This window comes from Cajanus cajan, chromosome 3, assembly GCF_000230855.2.
Source record: "Cajanus cajan strain Asha chromosome 3, NIPB_CcT2T_4, whole genome shotgun sequence".
Classification (NCBI taxonomy): domain Eukaryota; kingdom Viridiplantae; phylum Streptophyta; class Magnoliopsida; order Fabales; family Fabaceae; genus Cajanus; species Cajanus cajan.
Window position 1 is genome coordinate 39,681,857 of NC_138519.1, and position 21,478 is coordinate 39,703,334.

General features: G+C 35.5%; 1 protein-coding gene across 2 annotated transcripts; it reads right to left on the reverse strand.

Moving 5' to 3' along the window:
* Window positions 1-319: 319 nt before the first annotated feature.
* On the reverse strand, window positions 320-5,568 carry LOC109792486 (transthyretin-like protein). Of its 2 annotated transcripts, none has more exons than XM_020351898.3 (5): window positions 5,210-5,568; window positions 4,062-4,119; window positions 3,558-3,659; window positions 2,988-3,138; window positions 320-973 (listed from the first exon to the last, which is right to left on the reverse strand). In XM_020351898.3, the coding sequence occupies exons 1-5, from the start codon at window positions 5,437-5,439 to the stop codon at window positions 519-521; spliced, it is 996 nt and encodes a 331-aa protein (XP_020207487.2). In that variant the 5' UTR covers window positions 5,440-5,568; the 3' UTR covers window positions 320-518. The 2 variants fall into 2 exon arrangements, with proteins under 2 accessions (XP_020207487.2, XP_020207486.2); XM_020351897.3 differs by having other exon boundaries at window positions 320-976; window positions 5,210-5,567.
* Window positions 5,569-21,478: the final 15,910 nt, after the last annotated feature.

Sequence of the window (21,478 nt, forward strand, 5' to 3'; positions counted from 1 at the left end):
GTGTAAATAAAAAAAAAATAATGTAAGAATTCGGATCAAATATTTATGAATAACATAAACCAACATCGACAAACAAATATTCCAAGACTCAAGTGTCGAAAAAACCAAATTATCTAACAAACCAAACTGTTAGATATGATCTCAAAACCAACCTCCACCAATTAACTTCAACTTTTAATTAAAGAAATGTGATTGCTGGAACATCTGTGGGATCACTTTTGCAATATTCGGGTCCCATTATACACGAAATGGGCTTGTTCTAGTATGTCACGTTCTTAGAATAGCACTATAAACTCTTGCTCATGCACTAAGTGTGCTATTATATTGAAGTCATTTCTCAATTATTACTTCAAAAGTACTGATTTATCGTACATCAAGTAGACAATAATACACCAAGTACCTTTCTATATTTGGTACCTTTCATACCATGTTCTATAGCCACAAACACAACCTCATCAAATCTTCAGAAATTCATGCCAAAAATCCTTGACCTTCATTTGGTAACCGTTCCCATATTCCTAGCTTCCACGGTAAGTGCTGAATGAGAATGGTGAAAGCAGGAGAGGAACATGAAAATGTTCCCTCTTTTGTGATTCCTTGATTTCAAACACTATAGACACATGAGGGAAGAAACAACTTGGGTTGTACTTCCCTGTGTTGAAACTTATCCTGTATATCCCTGGACTAACATCATCAACTATGCTCAACAGCTGACCACTGCGGCCGTCTAAATCCGTTTTTGAAGATCCTTGAAGCACCCAACTGCCACCACCTTCGGCCCCAAATGTTGGCCGAGACTGAATGCCCCTCCACACCTCCAGAAGTACTTCAATACCAGCGGCCGGAGAGCCTCGTGAAACATCCAACACATGAGTGGTAATGGGAGGTCGGGTTCTAGCAGGATGTTGAATTGGTTTTCCTGTTGAACTCTCTGAAGCAGCAGTCACATGGGCGCCGATGATGCTTACACGATCTTCTAGTATTGGGGAAATTTAAAGTCAAGATTGGTTAGAGGTTTTAAACAAGGAAATGTCATGATGTAGAAGTTGGAGAGTTTCAAAAATTCACATCATACACATTTTATAAATTCGCAACCAATAGCACGCCATATGCGTTTCAGATTTCTTATAGAAGAGTTTGATGCAGAAAGTGCGAAGTTACAACTTAAAAGCAGTCAATAATAGGGTCATGCAATAATCAATCATTTGCTACATGTAGAACAGATCATAGTAGTAATCAGACTTCCTAGATCCTTCTTAATTGTTTAGATTAAATAGATGAGGTGTGGGTTTAGGGATCACTTTCAGTGATGGAATATCAGGGACTAAGAATGCGCACCACTAAACAAATATAACATGCCTATTGCAATGTAATGGAATAAAATGAGCTAAGTTTGTATAATAGGGTAGTCCAATTCATTCAGATTTAAGATAGAAGTTTTCATAAAATATCTGTTTTATTGGATTTCTATTCCGCCCTTAGCATGGTTGGTCTGTGTTCAAAGTACATTTTAACTACCCCCACCCCTCCTAATTCCCCTGCCACACAAAAACACACCTCGCAGTGCTGACTTAAGAGTTTCCAGATAACTGGATTTCAGAAGTAACAGCTATTATATCCCATGATTTCAATTACATGATGTGCATCTTTATTCTATGTCACTGTCAATCAACTTTCAGAAGCTTAGGCTATTGTGTAAATTGTAAAGGCTCGTGAATGGATTTATATCTAACAAGCCTCCTCAAGCAAAGCCTTTAGACTTGAATTAAGGAAATGCACTTGCTCACTTAACTTACACTAAAATCAACCTTTTTATTTAGAATTTTTAAAATATGGATTCGATTTAACTCAACCCTACAAAATTGACTTGTAAGGTGAGGGTTTCCTCCACTTTTATACTATATATTAACTATCTCTAATTGGATATGAGACTTACATTTTTCTCAATACACCCCCTTAAACCTAGCACCATTGTACTTGATGCATGAATATAAATGATGGATGACCCTTTTTAATGGATCTAGGACAAACAAGACTTGAGTTTTTCCCAATATACTCCCTGATTGCCTCACACCTAACACTATTGGACTTGGTGCATATATAAATAGTAGGTGACCCTTTTATAATGAATCTAAGATAGCTCCGATTCTATCTTAGAAAAGGAGTTTAAGTCTAACTCAACCCTATAAAACTAACTTGTAAAATAAAGGTTGCCCTCACTTATATATTATATCTTAGCCTTATCTTTAGTTGATATAGGACTTAGGTTTTTCTCAATAAGAATAATGAAGCTAACAAGTATCAAGCATGACCACTTGGTCATGGAGACTTAAATTAATGTTAGTTACCAACTACCCCCAAAGCTTAAGATGCTGAGTGAAGACTTATTAATGGTTTTGTATCTAAATATTACAATTCTTCTGCATCATACAAATCTTAGCACCTCACAGAAATTTGCATAACAAGTTCTTTACATATATGCAAACAAATTAGCAACTTAAAAAAAAAAAGTTCAAGTTAACTCCAGAAAACAGGGCATCAAGCAGCAGGATTTAATCATATCGTTTTCTCTATCCTCTATTTCATTCATATAATTAGTGGCACGGGACAATCACATGATTCTGACACATTAGTTAACAGTAAACATTAAATATATATCACTTGAATCTCAGATTTGACTATTGTAGAACTCAACTTATAATATACACAAAATGAATAGATGAAAACCTCAAATATTTGATAATGCTAATTCTAGACAAAAGATCATGACTCATGTGTCATCATGATGGTTGATTCTAAATGCCCATGATATACATTTTAATGTATGAATACAATTATGAGCAAAACCAAATTCAATATAAGAAGGATCGTTAGGAGACACGTAGAGCACAAAGTTACATCTTTCCTAAACAGATCTAAATTTGAAAAAGTTCTTAAAGACTTAAATTGTAACCAAACATAAAACATGACTAAGAATATGAAAGTACCTTCTGCCTTTTTAGCAGTGGAATACTTATCAGCTGTAGAAGAAATGTCTTCTCTACTTGAAAAGAGCTTTGCAAGGCGCAGTTCTGTAATTTTCATTTGCTCCTGAGCAGCAATCTCAAATTCAACAATTGGCCTGTTTGTATAACGTCTCTGCATGGTGTGAAACAAATTAATTAAAATTCAAATGAAAAGCTTATATCAACATCTTCCTATCACTCAAAATCTTTCACTGGTGAAAATTTCAAAAAAAAATTTGGGTTCCTAAACAAGGTAGGAAATTGTAATGAATAATGATTGAATCATTCACATAAGAAACAATATAGGAGATAAAAGGACCCCAAGGAAGAACTATTCCCCACCCTTTCAATAAGAAGCTCACAAGATCTATCATACAAGCTCAACCTTCAAAAATAATTAATCCACCTTTTTAACCTTTAAATAAGAAACAAATATATGTTCATAATATAATAGCTCAACATAAATTCACCCAAATAGACATTAGAAGAACAAAAGAAATAAAGTAAATAAATAAAACAATTGATAATAATAAACTTTAAATTCAAATTTACCTTCAGTTCAGAAAGTATCTCATCAGTACTTCTCCCAGATGCACAAATGAGAAATACAAACCCAAACTTTTCCCTGTACCGAGCATTCCATTCAAATAGTTCCTGCAAATGGACCACATGCAAAAAACTAACTTTTATATATCAACAGTTAACATTTCAGTTGAGGTCCCCTCTCTAACCAAATGTTTGCTTCCACATCAAAAGCCCGATTTTATCAATGGATAAATGATTCCTAACTTCCTCCACAATAATAATAAAACCAATAGTAAACCATGATGCAGGTCCAGCCAATCAAGGATGCAAAAACCAAAAGCATACGAATTTTTAGGTAAGATATTACAACTCTTTGAAAGAAGGTTCTACCATGCTATTCAATTCAATATCTTACACATGTTATCGTAAGTATTCCGATAGCATAGCCAAACATCAATAAGTTTCAATCCATATATTTCATAGATCAGAGCAAACTACTAATGGTAATTTTGTGAGTAGCAGCATGCAAACCTGTAAGGTAGAACCAGTAGCAGTTGCTAAAGCAGTTGATTGCTCTCCCTTACTCCACCTGCCAAAAGCAGTTCCTAAGACAAGTCAATAGGGGATATACATTTTCTTTTACCCTTTTCATTGCATACATCACAGATAAAGCCACAAGCAAACACCTCGCCTAGATGATGACAACAACTTCACAACATTCACTCATGTTTCTCACATCAATGTAAAAGGGAGGAAGCAACACAGATGGTTAAAAACATGAAACACCGTAACTCAAAATCCCAAATACCCACCAAGAGAAGAAAACACGACCTTTGCATCAATCTCATTTGTTTAATATTAAAATACAAAACAGAACACAACCCAGATGGTTAAAAACAGGAATACTGAACTGACAAACTCCATTACACTATCACACAATTGTAACTGTTGGGTAAACATTGGACCACTCATATTTTGTCTCAGTAAATCAGACTTAAATATCCATCCGAAATTTGAACCATCTGAATATCATCCAACAAGGCTGAAGGCAGAATCCATTTCCTAAATCCCCTGCACCCACTAAGAGAGAAAAACACAACCATTACACCAAACTCATTAGATTCATTAGTTTTATCTGTATGCCCTGTCAATGCAAAAAATAAATAAATAAAAATTACATTATCAATCAATCACAAATCATAGTAGATTCAAAAGTTTAATCTGTATGCCCAATCAATGCAAAAAGCGTTACATTGTAAATCAATCAGAAATCATGGCAGGTATGACTGGTAAGTTAGTTATTACAAAAGTCAACAAACTTATCCATACATGATAATATGTATTTGGATCACAATATAAAATCTCTCTGCCTTGTCAGTACGAAGGCTATTCACTCTAAGTTTCATTTCAAAACACAAAATAGAGAATCACCCAATTGATTAAAAAGAAAAGATTAAACAATTTTTTTCAGCGTAAAGAGTTTTTGTTCTGTCATCCAATTACAAACTATATGTAAATTTGTTGAGTTTTATAAGGACTACTTTAAAAGCCAATCCAACAATGCTTTCTAATTAAAGCAGAAAAAGCAGAAAAAGCACAGCCTCTACACTAAAAACTAAATTTTTGACAGCAAAAGAGAAAAACGAGAGTGACCCAGATGGGGGAAAAGGGTACTGAACTGAGCACTGGCTTGAGAGGCAACAGAGGGAGAGTGGGTTTGACCGATCTGAGGGTGCGCAGAGAAGGCCTGAAGGCAACCGTTGACATCGACGCGGTTGAACCAAACGTCCCTGGCAACGGAAACAGCGTGCTGCAACGAACCGAAAGGAGAGGCTGAAGCCATGTCCTTGGCGAATTTGGTGCTCCCACAGCATGACACAAAGTCCTTCTCCTCCAAACTAAACGCCATTCTGCAAACACTAATCACTCTCTTTGTCACTGGCTTTGTGCTTTGAGGATCTGCGGGGGTGCGGTTTTTTTAGGGAGAGAAGACAAGAAGCTGTGTCAGCACTGGTCCTGTTCCTGCGTTACAAACAAAAAAGCCACGTAAAGAGGTTCTTTAGACAGTTGGAGTGATCCATTTATTTTATTTTATTTTATTTTATCATGATAAGCAAGAAAAAGACACTTTTTATCTACACGATAGTAAGATGAGAAAACAATTATTGTGAATAAGGGAGTTATTAATTAAATTTTGATTTAAATATTATTTTAATTCTTATAATTTTGCTTATTTTATTTTTTAGTCTTAGGATTAAATTGAATTTTTGGTTTTTTTATTTTCGCCAATCTATAACTTTAGTTTTGATATTTAGTTTATTTAATTTTAAAAATATGAAATTTTAATTTTTTCATTAAATTAACCAATGATTTTCCTCCTTAGGAAGAGAAGAAAAAAAGAGAGAAGAAAAGATAAATTAAAATAAAATAGCAAACTGAAAGAAAGAAGGTACGAGAGATTTCTAAAGAATATAATGAAAAAGAGAAAGAGAAAATTTTTCCTTAAACTATGACTATCTATTTTGTTACACATGTTGGCTATAAAATTCATGCACATTTTCATTTTTATTAACATCTGTAAGAGAAAACAAAACATAAAATTTTTTGAGAGAAAGAATCTCATTGTTTGTAGGTGAGAGATAAATTCTTTGAGAGAAAAAATCCAAAAGAGAGTTTAGCCACCAGTATTTTTGGTGAGATTATTATTGTTATTATTATATTTCCATTTTATTTTTAATGGAAGCTATTCATTTTATTCTCTCATTGTGATTACACAAAGTGTGGGAAAAGTTAGATCCAAAGATACAATTTATTCTTTGACCTTGTATTATGTAGTTTTATTTGTTATCTTTCCCAACAAGTGGTATTAAAGCTTAGGCTCATTATATAGTTTAACTGTTGTCATTCACAAAATAAAAGAGTCAACCTCAACAACATCAACAACGATGATTAAGTTAACATCTTCAAACTACTCCATTTGGAAGCCTAGAAAGGAGGATATTCTCTATTACAAAGATTTGTAAGAACCTTTGCTAAATGAAGGGAAGAAACTCGATGCAACGTTTGATGTTGATTGGGCATTAATGAATAAGAACATAGTTGGACAAATTCAAAAATGGATAAACCATAGTGTGTTTCATCATGTGGCATAAGAAACTATCGCATACATGTTGTGGACAAAACTCGAGTTTGTGTACAAGAGAAAGATGACCCAGAATAAAGTTTTTACTATTTGGCGATTGGTGAACCTTAAGTATAAAGAGACCCAAAGTGTTTCCAAACACTTGAGCGATTTTCAAGGATTGGTAAATCAACTCACCATTATGAAGATGGTGTTTGACGATGAATTGCAAGCATTATTACTATTGAGTTCCTTGCCAAATAATTGAGATACACTTGTGGTTTCATTGAGTAACTCAATGGCACAAGGTGTTCTAATATTGGAAATAGTAAAAGATAACATGTTCGATGAAAAATAAATAAGAAAGGAATAAGGAATGTCGATAGAGTTTGAGGTGCTTGTCACAGAGTATCATGGGAGAAGCACCCACAAGAAGTTCAACACTAGAGACAAGTCAAGGGGCAAGTCAAGAGATAAATTCAAAGGAGGTTCAAGGACAAAAAGAGACGTAAAATGTTACTAATGTCATGACAAAGGCCACATGAAGAGAATGCAGGAAGCTCAAAAGAGAGCAACAAGAAAATAGTGATGCGAGTAACATAGCCACTACCATTTTTCATGGAAAAGAGGTAATCTTTGTTTGCAATGATGATCATGTTAATTTGACATCATAAGATACATTTTGGGTCGTGGATTTTGGTGTATCATTTCATGTAACTTCATGAAGGGATTTTTTTCCTCCTATATAATTGGTCATTTTGGTCATGTGAGGATGGGGAATGATAATAGATCCAAGATTGTGGGTAAAGGAGATGTTTTCCTAGAAACAAACACTCGTTGTCACCTAACATTGAAAGATGTGAGACATTTTCTTAATATGTAACTCAATCTAATATCTACAGGTCTATTAGATGAAGAACGTTATACTAGTGTATTTGGGAATAAAAAATGGAAGCTAACAAAGAGTTCCCTAGTGATTGCCCAAAGTAAGAAAACATGGACTCTTTATGTGATAGAAGCCAAAGTCAATAATGGTTGCATTATTGCTCTCAGAGAAGACTCCTTGATCATGTTTAGGCATAAATGACTCAGACATATGAGTGAAAAAGGACTTCAAATTCTAGCCAAAAGAGATACACTTGTAGGTGTGAAAGGATCAAAAACATCACTTAAGCCATGTACACATTGCTTGGTTGGAAAATAGCACAGAGCTTCATTCCACTACAAGGCCCCGCATAGAAGACCAAATATTTTAGATTTGGTGCATTTTGATGCTTGTGGTACAGTGACAACCAATACTCATGAAGGTGCAAGGTATTTTTTTACCATTATTAATGACCACTCTAGGAAGGTTTGGGCATATGCCCCCAAAACAATCGATCATGTGTTTGTAGTATTTAAACAGTTTCATGCTAGTGTTAAGCGAGAAACTGGAATTAAGTTAAAGTGTGTTCGAGCTAACAATAGAGGAAATTTTTTGGGAGCTTTTAGGAATTACTACATGAGTAATGGAATCTAGCATGAACGATCTATTCTAAAGACATCTAAGCACAATGGAGTGGTTGAGAGGATGAATAGAACTATTGTTGAACGAGTGAGAACATTGTTATCTCATGCCAAGTTACCCAAGAGTTTTTAGGGTAAGGCTCTAATGACTGTAGTTGATTTGATCAACTTATCCCCTTCAAATCTGTTGAATGGTGATGTTCCAAACAAGTTTTGGATAGGTAAAAATGTATCCTACAAGCATTTAAAGGTGTTTAGTTGTAGAGAATTTGTTTATGTTCTAAAAGATGAGAGATCAAAACTTGACTTCATGTAAAAGGAATACATCATTTAAGGATATGGAAATTAAAAATTTGGGTACTAACTATGGGATCCTATTGATAAAAGGATTATAAGAAGCAAATATGTTGTATTCTTTAGAGACCAAAATATTGAAATAAGGGTGTTTAAGCCTGTTAGTTTTAGAGAACATCCAATCAACTTAGATCTAGTTCCTCTTCTAGAGCATTACGAGGGGGATGCAATAGAAGATGTTGGAGATGTAGAAAATGAACCATTATGTGATAACAATCCAAATGAAGAAGTAGCTAATGATAATAGGAATGATGGTACCAATGATGATATGATTGGAGACTATGAGGAAGAAGAATAAGATATTCAAGAGCCCTAGTTACGAAGGTCGGTTAGGATGCCTAAACCACAAACCAGATATCTTGCAAGCGAATATTTGCTACTCACTAACGGGGGAGAATTAGAGTCTTATGAAAGAGCTATGTTGGATGACCACAAGGGAGAGTGGTTGAAAGCTATGCAAGAAGAAATACAATCCTTGCATAAAAACTAAACTTATGACTTGGTAGATATACCAAAAGGTAAAATATCACTTAGAAACAAATGGGTGTACAACTTGAAGGCTAACAAGGATAGGTCACAACCTAGATACAAGGCAAGATTAGTCATAAAAGATTTTAGTAAAAAAAAAGGTATTGACTTTGAAAAGATATTTTCATCGTGGTGAAGATGTCATCCATCTAGGTAGTACTTGGTTTGGTTGCAAGTTTGAATCTATGCATGGAACAATTAAATGTGAAGATTGCATTTTTTTATGGTGATCTAGAAGAAGAAATTTACATGGAACAACCTAAGGGATTTAAATTCAAAGGCAAAGAAGACCTAGTATGTCAACTAAAGAAAAGTTTATACGGACTTAAGCAGGCACCATGTCAATGGTATAAGAAAGTTGATTCCTTCATGATTGAACATGGATACCAAAGGACTAGTTCTGATCATTATGAGTTTGTGAAGAAATTTATTGATGGTGAGTTCATCATACTATTTTTGTATATATGTTGATGATATGTTATTCATAGGACAAAATGATGACAAGATCAACTAGTTGAAGAAGGAAATGAAGAAGTCTTTTGCTATGAAAAACTTGGGACTCTCAAAGCATATTCTTGGTATATCCATCCTTCATGATTGAAAGGAGCAAAAGCTATGGTTATCATAAGAAAAATATACCAAGAAGGTATTGGAGTGATTTCACAAGGAGAAAGTAAAGTCAATTGCTACTCTACTTGCTAATCACTTTATGCTAAGCTCAATGCAAAGTCCTATAAGTGAAATTAAAAAAAAATGTGCAAGGTGCCATATGCCTCAATTGTTGGAAGCTTAATGTATGCAATGGTGTGCATAAAACTGGACATAACACACACAGTTGGTGTTGTAAGCAAATTCTTAGATGAACCAGGAAAAAAGCATTGGAATGCTATAAAATGGATTTTAAGATATCATAGAGGAAATTTCAAAATGAGTTTATGCTTTTGAAGTAGAAGGCCCAAATTTATTAGTTACACAAATGCAGATATTGCAGGAGATATTGATTCTAGGAAATCTACTTCTGGATTCTTGATTACATTTTTAGGGGGAGCAGTATCGTGGCAGTCAAAGTTACAAAAGTGTGTTACTTTTTTTTACCACAAAGGTAGAGTTCATTATAATAACATAAGCTTGCAAAGAAATGTTATGGATGAAGCATTTCTTGCACGAGTTAAGGCATGAACAACAAAAGTATGTCATGCATTGTGATAGTCAGAACACAATCCACATGAGCAAGAATTTGAGTTTTCACTCAAGTTCGAAGCACATTAATGTATGATATCATTGGATATGTGATATATTGGAAACCAAGCAATTATAACTTGAGAAAATCCATATTGATGATAATAACTTAGATATGATGACTAAGTCCTTACCTAAGGATAAGTATGAGTTTTGTAGAAGAGTTGTTGGACTATTGGAGCCCTCCACTTAAATCGAAGGGGGGATATTGATGGGTTTTCCTCTTTAAAAGGAGAGAAAAAGAAAAAGAAGAAGAGATTAATAAAAATAAAATAGCAAATAAAAAGAAAGAAGGTATGAGATATTTCTAAGGAACTCGATGAAAGAAAGAAGGAGAAAAACTCTCCTTAAACTATGACCATCTATTTTGTTGTGCATGTTGGCTATAAAATCCATGTATGTTTTAATTTCTATTAACATTTGGAAGAGAAACCAAAACATATAAAGTTTTGGGAGAGAGAGAATCTCATTGTTTGTGGGTGAAAGATAATTCCTTTAAGAGAAAAAATTCAAATAAGAGTTCAACCACCAATATTTTTTGGTGAAATTATTATTGTTATTATTGTATTCCCATTATACTTTTAATGGAAGCTATTCATTTTACTGTCTCATTGTGATTACACAAAGTGTGGGAGAAGTTAGATCCAAGGATATAATTTATTTTTTTGGCATTGTATTAGGTAGTTTTGTTTGTTATCTTTTCCAACATTTACATCTATTAATCGTTAAATTTTAGCATTTATTCATATATACTTAATTGATGTGACATTTAGTAATATAACAATTAAACATAAAAACATATGCAAATAATTTTTTTTAATAAAATAAATATCAATCACTTATTAAAATATATACAAACAATTTTTTTTTACATTATTGTTTAATTTTAATCTCAACATGTCATGTCATTAAATATTAGTCATTTAAGTGGTGAAAAATCACTTAATAATATTAATATTACAATTTAATAAATAACAAAAATCAAATTGATGAAATAACCAAAATCCTGTATATTTTAAAATAAAGGGACTAAATGTCTTTATTTTAAATTAGAGAGGAACCAAAATTACGGATTAACAAAAATAAAAGGATTAAAAGTGCGATTTAACCTAATCCTTCTAATTTAAAATATATTTTTGATGGAGGACCATCCTTGGAGCTTCATGTGGGACCCATCAATAGCTCCATGGCTAGGAGATTGGAAGAAGATAGGGGAGCTAACATCCCTAGAGACATGCTTCTTGTGGTTAAAGGATATTGATCAATCTTCTAAGCCTTATTAGCATAGAATTTATCTTTTATGCCTATTTTTCCCTTATCTTTAATTTTCCTATTTTACCCTTGTATTTTGGGTATCTTAGACATAGGATTTATTTTACTTGTATTTCCCATTTTACCCTTGTATTTTGGGGTATTTTAGTCATAGGATTTATTTTCACTTGTATTTCCCATTTTATCATTGTATTATGGGGTGCCTTAGATTATAGGATTTTATTTTTAGACTAGGGTATTTTATTAAGGTGAGAAAATAGGCCTAGACGTATTTTTAGTGAGCATTGGATTTATTTTTGGACTTGGCAAGGTTTAGGCCCAAGTGGAGGGCTGTCGCAACCCGAAAATTTCCGATCTTGCGACCTATGGTTTAAACATCCTTTTAAAGATCTCATCAATTAAGGAATGCCCGGACACCAAACTAATCCTTAATTAATGGTTTTGAAAATAGGTTCTATGAAGTCGCCACCAATGTTTTACCCAAAACATTGGAAAAAGAAAAGATTTTTTTAAAGTCCAATAATGGCCTTGATAACCAGAATTGGGTTCGGGGGTCGATTACGTGTAGGGAAGGTATTAAGCACCCCTACAACGCCCTCAATCGGTACCCTATGATGAAGTTAATGTGATAAGAAACAATAAATTAAATATTAGATCCCCTTTATGAATTACTATTTACATGCTTGAAATTTAAATTACACGGTTGACCCTAAAACGTCTACATGATTGCTCTTGTTATAACAAAAAATAAGAAGTAAAAGAAAGAGAAGAAGATTAAATGAAATACCTCGTGGCAAGCTTTGTTAGATCTTCAAATATGAAAAATATAGGTGCTTTGGGGCAACCTTTTACACTACAATGCCTCACAAAATCTCAAGAAATACAAAAGAGAGAGGGAGAGAGAAAAAGAGAGAAATTTCGTGCTCTAAGGAGTCTGAACGAAATTTTGGAGTCCTGAGAAATGAGCCCAAGCTGCCTATTTATAGCCTTTAGAAGGGGTCCAGAATGGTCCGTTCCGAAATCGGAATGGCCCGTTCTGGATCTAGCCGTTGCGTGAAAAATTCTTAACTGGAACGGCCCGTTCTGAAATTGGAATGGCCCGTTCTAGAGATAAGATTAACACACAAATTGTTGGACTGGAACGGGCGTTCCAATCGAGGATTTTTAGGCCATTTTATTAACTTGGAACGGCCCGTTCCAGTTTTGGAACGGCCCGTTCCAGTTAAGATTTTCACCCTTTTTTTGAGGAGGTTGGAACGGCCCGTTCCAATCTTGGAATGGCCCGTTCCAATTTAGGGTTACTGGCTATTTTAGGAACTTGGAACGACCCGTTCCAAATTGGGAACGGCCCGTTCCGGTTTTGGAACAGCCCGTTCTAGTCTTCTAAAATTAGCTTATTTGGGCTTTTGGGCCTTCTAAAGTCCTATCTTGTTGTTTGCATGCTTCGGGAGCTCCTTCCCTTCGTAACAGAGGTCCATTCCCTTGTTTGTATGCCCCCGGACGAAATTAGGTGTCTACAAGGGATCCCAAGTTTCATGATCTTATCATGCACCTAGTTGTAGCTTAGCCAAACCCAAAGACTCCATCCTTGGCCACCAAGTAGCATCCAGGATTAATTTGGGTTTCATTTGAAGTGCATTTGGCATTTCATTTTCGGTCATACACTCCCAAATGCAACCTTAAATGCTCCATCCCCTATAAATACCATAAACCATGCACCTTGTAAATACTTTGGAATTTATAATATTGAGTGAGCCTTGTGCTTTAATATATTCCTTAGTCACTCTTGGATAATATTTGGCCAAACCCTACCTATCTTCACCTTGAGAGAAACCCTAGAAGTGGCTTTCATCATCCATGGAGTGAGCAAAACCCTAGAGTGCCTTCTCAAGCCTTTCATCAAACACCTTCTATCCAACCTCCATTTTCATCCTTTCTTCCATCAAAGGCATCAATCTTGAAGAACTTGATCCAAGGAGTCAAGGCTTCCTTCACATTGGTCATCATCTCTTCATCAATGCTCGTAAGGATGCCATCATGTGGTATTTAGAGCCTAGGTTCTTCAAGGGTAACTTCTTCATCTTTGGTATTTTTGGTCATGTCTTTTGTGTCTTCTAAAATGTATATATTGTTGTGCTTAAATGTGTCATCATCTTGCCATATTTTGATGATCCATAATCCTCCTTTCATGTGTTGATTCATACCATATTTTCCTTGTGAATCATCTTGGCATTTTTAGGCTTTCTTATTTAGGTTCTTACCATTTTCTTTTAAATTTGAGTTGCTCGAAAATTTTGGGCTGCATGGTATATTGATGATTTTTATTTTATAATCCATCCAATTTTGTCATAAACTTGTTTCTTTTTGAACTACCTTGAAAAACATTCCAAACATTTATGCTTCATCCTTGAAATGAAAAAAAAAGACATGCATGCCACTTGTTTGATGAAATGGCCGTGAGTCCTTGATGTGCTTTAGAGAGTCATTCATGCATGCTAAGTAGTTCTAGCATGTTCTACATCCCTAAAATATCATGTGTGATTAAATTCTTTGCACATTCTTACTTGAAAAAGTTTTGGCCATACCAATAATCTTGAATATTTCTTGTGCACTTGACATGCCTACATGGTGTTTTATGATTTGAGCATGAAAGTAACTTTTATGTGCATATTTTTGTTGCTGGATATTGCACATTAAAACCTTAAGAAAGACACTCAAATCTTGTCTCATTGAGCTATTGAAAGTTATTAAGAGGATACTCCAAGAACTTGCTAATCAAACCAACAAACACAAGTGTATAAAACCCAAGCAAAGGATAAATATAAATTCAAAAAAAAAAAGAAGGAGTGGCTGGACTTTTGGGACATCAAAACCGCACCCTAGCCAAGTATAAAAAGGAACAAAATCAAAAGAATGAAAAACAAAAGAAAAAGGGGACCTTTGCTAGACTTGTGGAGTTTTGGACCAATTTTCATACCTTGGCACTTGGAGTTATTCTTGGACTATTGGACAAGCTTAATGGCCAAATGAGACATTTAATCAAACATGTTAAGTGCATTACTTTCTTTTAAGCCTACTTGATAAATTCTATTCTAGTGCCATTCTAGGACTTATTCTTTTGTGTGCTTGCCTTTCTTAATGTGCCTTAATTTTAGTTTTGTGTCTTCTTTCTACTCTTAAGTTTGTCTTATCAATTCCACTTGAGTTTAACCTTTTTAATTGTGCTTTTTTAGTTTTTCTTCCTTGGCCTCTTGTACTCTTGGGTTTTGGTTTCTTCTTGACCTAGGTGAGGAAAGCTTCTAAACACCACACACTCTCTTGGTGGATTGAGTGGAGGGGCTGTCCGAATTGTGTTCAAGGTGCTTTGGAGGATTACACCAAATCAAAGAGTCCATACACCATTGAAAGGATAACCTTGAGTGTTCATTGTGAATGGGTGGAGAATTGAAGACTTGAAGACTTGCAAATTTTCCTTTTCCAATTGTTTCTTCTTAGTCAATTTTTGGCCTCTTGTGTTTTGGCCTTTGTTTTCATTCATTTTGGTTTGTAATTGGCCAATTTTAAACCTCTTAGTCTTAGGGTAATTCGAGTAGTGCTTGTGGGAGTGGCTTGAATACCACCAAGGTCACTTCAAGCTCCCACCCTAGGGAATTCGACTAGCACGTACTTTAATTTCCTTAGTGCATGCTTTATAGCTTTGGTAATATAATTGCTTAGATTCTTTATCCTTACTTGTTTCGTTTTAAAAGGCTACAAGTTTGCCTACTAGGGGTCCGTGCACACATACACTTAATTCTTGTGCAAAAAAAATTGTTTTGTAAGAAAAGTATCAAAGGGCTTAGTGATTTCTACTTGAAGAGACTTGGTTTTTAAGTGATTTTTAGTAATCCACCTCCCTTGATAGTTCACTTTGTACACTTAAGCCTTTTTTACACCAATCTTACACCTTAAAAACTTTTTGTGAAAACCTTTTCATCACTCACTCTTTGTGAAAACCTTTTTGTTCCAACCTTTTGAAACATATTTGTGAAAACCTTTTCTTGATCAAAGATGAGTGATCATTCTAGTGTACATGGTCATAATTCATATAGTAGTAGGCCTAGTGTTAGACATGAGTTTAGGGAATTAAAAGAGTATTTGAGAAAAAAAGGAGGAAAATATAAAGAGAGAGGAAGAAATTAGAAAAAGAGAAAAAAAAATGCTAGAAATAATGAGAAAATAAAACAACTACTTGCAAGCTTAGTTGTGGGAGGGGAATCTAGTGGGTCAAGACCTAGATTTCCCCCACCTAAGTCCTCAAAGGGAAAAGGGGTTAGAGTACCTACAAGCATACACGAGGAGGAATGACATCATACCCAACCTCTAAGTGATAGCTTTTATAGTAGTCATCACAATGATGATTACTATCAAAGACCCCCAAGACAACATGATGGAGATAGGAAGGATCAAGTGGATGATGCTTGCTCCTTTGGGGCTTTCTCCGAAGACTAGATCTCTTCCTTGAAATTTCCACCGAACAAATGAGGGAACAAAAGGATTGGAAGATAAATTGGAGCTCCTAGAACCAAGATGGAAGCATCAAGGCTAAAGGAACAAAAGATCACTCACTTCAAGGCTAGGAAATGAAATAGGATTTCCTAAATCTAAGGTGAGTATTTCGGTGACCTTTGAGAGAATTGGGCTGAAGCAATATTCAGAATTCTCATTCATCAAAAGTGAATACAATAAGCTAGGAGTAAGACTTATATAAGGCCGGATTTAGGAAGCAAGTGGCGCCAAGGTGTAAGCTTCACATGTGGCGCCAAATTTGAATTCAAATCTTCACTCAGATGTGCATTACCGTAATCCAAGGAGCTACATGCAACTTAGTTTAATTTCAATCACATTTAGGGTTGAATTTGAGTCACACATGTTCAGCCATAAGTGGCGCCATCCATGTGACTCAAAATGCAACTTAAATGCAAGTTAAATTAAACCTAGTTTTGCCTAATCACCTTAATTAAGTATTCCTCCAATATCCCTATTCTAATGACCTAAATACAATGGTCAATCAAATACAATGAACAAGAAAAATTACAAGAATGAAAAAGAGCCCAATATTGGGTATCAAAAGCCCAAAGGCCCATGAAGCCCAAAAACTAGGCCCAATAAGCCTAAAGCCCAAAATCCTAATCTAGGGTCCATAATACAAGACCAAAACAATATAAAATCCTAAACTATTAATATGCAATAAAGTGGTGGTCAATCAAGTAAAGCCCAAGTGAAAAGCACCCAGGGCCCACCAAGCCCATTAGGCCCACTAAGCTCTAAAGTAGTCAAATCTTCAAGCAGTCTTCTAGCCATTTCTCTAGTGGTTGGACCCTTGGTCCATGCTCTTCCATCATCCCCTCCCTCTTGAGAAGGATTCATCCTCGAATCTAAAGACTCATCCTCATCATCACTAGCCCCTACAAAAGGTTTTAAATCACTGACATTAAAAGTAGGGCTAACCCCATAATCAGAGGGTAAATCAAGCCTATAAGCGTTATCATTGATACACTGTAAGACTTGAAAGGGTCCATCTCCTCTAGGAATAAGTTTGGACTTCCTTTGTTGGGGAAAACGTTCCTTTCTAAGGTGAAGCCAAACCCAATCACTTTCCTCGAAGATCATAGTCTTTTTGCCTTTATTATTGGATTGAGCATACTTCTCATTTTGTAGTTGTATATGAGTTTTAATCCTTTCATGTAACTTTTTAACAAACTCATCCTCGAAGCACCTTCCTTATGGATAAAATGGTTGACATTAGGAAGGGGTATCAAGTCTAAGGGAGTCAAAGGATTAAACCCATACACAGCTTCAAAAGGAGAAATATTGGTAGTCTTGGGGACTACCCTATTGTAGGCAAATTCTATGTGAGGCAAATACTCATGCCAAGATTTGTGGTTACCTTTTAAAACTGCCCTAAGCATAGTAGATAGAGACCTATTAACTACCTCAGTTTGATCATCTGTTTGAGGATGGCAAGTAGTAGAAAAGAGGAGTTTAGTCCCTAGTCTTGTCCACAAGACACGTCAAAAGTGGCTTAGGAACTTGGTATCTCTATCCGATACTATGGACTTAGGAAGTCCACGAAGCTTAACCACATCTCTAAAGAAGATTTTTGCAATGTTGCTTGCATCATCTATTTTGTGGCATGGAATGAAATGGGCCATTTTGCTAAAGCGGTCCACTACCACAAAAATAGAATCCATTACCCTTTGGGTTCTAGGTAAACCTAGCACAAAGTCCATGATAATATCTACCCAAGGGCCTGAAGCAATAGGTAAAGGTGTGTATGTACCATGAGGCATAACTTTAGACTTGGCTTGTAAACAAGCCAAACATCTAAGGCAATGCCTTTGGACATCCTTTCCCATATGGGGCCAAGAAAATCTTTCTTTAAGAAAACTAAGGGTTTTATCAACACCAAAGTGCCCCATAAGCCCACCTTCATGGCCCTCTTTTATCAACAGTTTCCTAATGGAACCTTGGGGTATACACAACTTTCCTTCTTTGTACAAATACCCCTCAGCCATATAGAAACCATTGAAAGCTTTTTGTTGGTATTTATCATAAATATCACCAAAGTCAAGATCTTTCTCATACAATTCCCTAATATTATTAAACCCAAGGATTTGAGTACCTAGAGACATAAGCAAAGTATGTCTTCTAGATAAGGCATCAGCTACAATATTAGCTTTACCTTTCTTGAATTTAATAATATATGAAAATTGTTCAAGGAATTCTAGCCATTTGGCATGCCTCTTATGTAACTTACCTTGACCTCTTAAATACTTGAGTGACTCATGGTCACTATGGATTACAAACTCTTTGGACACTAGATAATGTTCCCAAGTTTGCAAAGCTCTAACCAATGCATACAACTCCTTATCATAGGTTGGGTAATTGAGGGATGCACTTTTTAGTTTTTCACTAAAATATGCAATGGGGTGTCCTCCTTGCAATAACATAGCTTCTATGCCAATTCCAGATGCATCACATTCTAGCTCAAAAGTCTTTTCAAAATTGGGTAGAGCTAGTATGGGTGCATTTGTAAGTTGGTCCTTTAAGAGTTGGAATGCATGATCATGCTTTTGAGTCCATTCAAAAGGCACATCTTTTTTTTACAAGTTCATTCAAGGGTGACGCAATGCTAGAGAAGTTAGGCACAAATCTTCTATAAAAGCTTGCAAGTCCATGAAAGCTCCTAACTTCACTAACATTCTTTGGTTGTGGCCACTCTTGAATAGCCTTGATTTTCTCGGGATCCACACGAACCCCTTCTTTACTCACAATGAATCCTAGGAACACCACATAGTCCACATAAAAAGTACATTTTTCAACATTAGCAAACAAGTGGTTATTCTTAAGGATCAACAAGACCTCTCTAAGATGTCCTAGATGCTCATCTTGAGATGTACTATAGATTAGAATGTCATCAAAATAAACAACAACAAACTTTCCTATACACTCTCTCAAGACATGATTCATAAGCCTCATAAATGTGCTTGGTGCATTAGTTAAGCCAAAAGGCATAACTAGCCACTCATATAATCCAAATTTAGTCTTAAAAGCAGTTTTCCACTCATCACCCTCCTTGATTCTTATTTGGTGATATCCACTTTTAAGATCTATTTTGGAGAAAATAGTAGCACCATGCAAATCATCAAGCATATCATCAAGTCTAGGGATTGGGTGCCTGTACTTGATTGTGATGTTGTTAATAGCCCTACAATCATAACACATTCTCCATTTTCCATCTTTCTTGGGCATTAACAACACAGGCACAACACAGGGACTCAAACTCTTTTGTACCCACCCTTTGTCCAACAATTCTTGAACTTGGTTCTCTATTTCCTTGGTTTCTTGTGGATTTGTCCTATAGGCAGGTCTATTGGGTAGACTTGCCCCAGGCACAAAATCAATTTGATGTTCTATACCCCTAAAAGGTGGAAGGCCCTTTGGACCCTCACTAGGGAATACATCATCAAATTCTTTTAATAATTGAGAAACACCAAGTGGTAGAGAACTAGGCTCAAGATTTAAATTATAACAACTAAGAATACCTCTACAAAGAAGAATATAAGAAGGCTTTTCAAAAAGTAAAGTTTGTTTCAAAATTTCTTATTGTTGAATTCCTTCTAAAGGAAGAGGTTTCTCTTCCTTCTTCTTCTTTGAAGATTTATGCTTCTTTTCTTTTTTTTTTCAACTTTTTTTTCTTCCTCTCTTTTTAATTTCATTTGTACTTGATCCTCTATCACTTGTGATGGAGACAAAGGATGAAGTACAAACTTCTTTTCTTTGTGTGTGAAAGTTATTTCATTGGTAAGGCCATTATGCATGGTTTTCTTGTCAAATTGCCATGGCCTTACCAACAAAATATGGCAAGCTTCCATGGGAACTATGTCACATACCGCATGATCTTCATTGTTTCCAATGGAGAACTTTACTTTCACTTGTTTATCTATAATGGTATCCCCATCTTCATTTAGCTAATGAAGTTGATAAGGTTTGGGATGGGGAATTGGAGTGAGGTCTAGCTTCTCAACCAACTGTCGCAACCCAAAAATTTCTGATCTCGCGACCTATAGTTTAGACATCCTTTTAAAAGTCTCATTAATTAAGGAATGCCCGGACACCAGACTAATTCTTAATTAATGGTTTTGAAAATAGGTTCATGGAGTCGCCACCAATATTTTACTCAAAATATTGGAAAAAGAAAAAGTTTTTAAAGATCCAACTATGGCCTTGATAACTAGAATTAGGTTCGGGAGTCGGTTACGTGTAGGGAAGGTATTAAGCACCCCTACAACGCCTTCAATCGGTACCCTATGATGAAGTTAACATAATAAGAATTAATAAATTAAATATTGAATCCCCTTTATTAATATTTATTTACATGCTTAAAATATAAATTAAGTGATTAACCCTAAAATATCTACATTATGACGTTTATTATAACAAAAAAAAAAGATAAAGATGAGAAACAAAAGGAAGAGAAGAAGATTGACTGAAATACCTCTTGAACAAGCTTTATTGAATCTTCAAATATGGAGAAGGTGCTTTATGGCGACCTTTCACACTACAGTATGCCTCATAGATCTTAAGAAATACAATAGGAAGGAGAGAGAATATAGAGATGCGACACAAATCTCAAGAAATATAATAGAAGGGAGAGAGATAGAGAATTTTCATGCTCAAAGGAGTCTTATTCAAAATTTCTCTGGCCGCCTTGAGAACTGTGCCCAAGATTTCAATTTATAGGCATCAGATGTGGGCTGGAACGGCCCGTTCTGGATTCGGAACGGCCCGTTCCGGATCCAAATGTTTTGTTCAAACTACGCACCCTGGAACGACCCGTTCTGAAAATGGAACGGCCCGTTCCATAGTGGAAATTAACACAAATTTGTCCTTTCCAGAACGGCCCGTTCCAAATTTGACTTGTTTGGAACGGCCCGTTCTAGTATTGGAACGACCCGTTCTGGTATTGTATCTTTAGGTGTTTTAGTCACGTTGGAACGACCCGTTCTGATATTGGAACGGCCCGTTTCGAGGTTCAAAATGCCTGTAGACCCCTAAAATTGTCCGGGTCGGAAATAAGACTCGAAGACTCTCAAAGATCAAAGGAAAGTCAGCCAGAAGGACTCCCAGAAGACCATAGGATGACTATCTGTAGGTTTAGAGGTCTTAGAGTAGCCAAAAATAAGAAAGTGGGAGGTTTGGAGCTCAATACGGCCTCCTTGGAGTTCAGTACGGCCGTACTGCACATTTTGTACTACAATACGGCCGTACTGAAACCAATACGGCCGTATTGAAGTTTCTGTATTTCAATACGGCCGTACTGAATTCAATACGGCCGTATTGAAGTACAAAAACTCAATACGGGCCGTATTGAACCCAGGGGCCG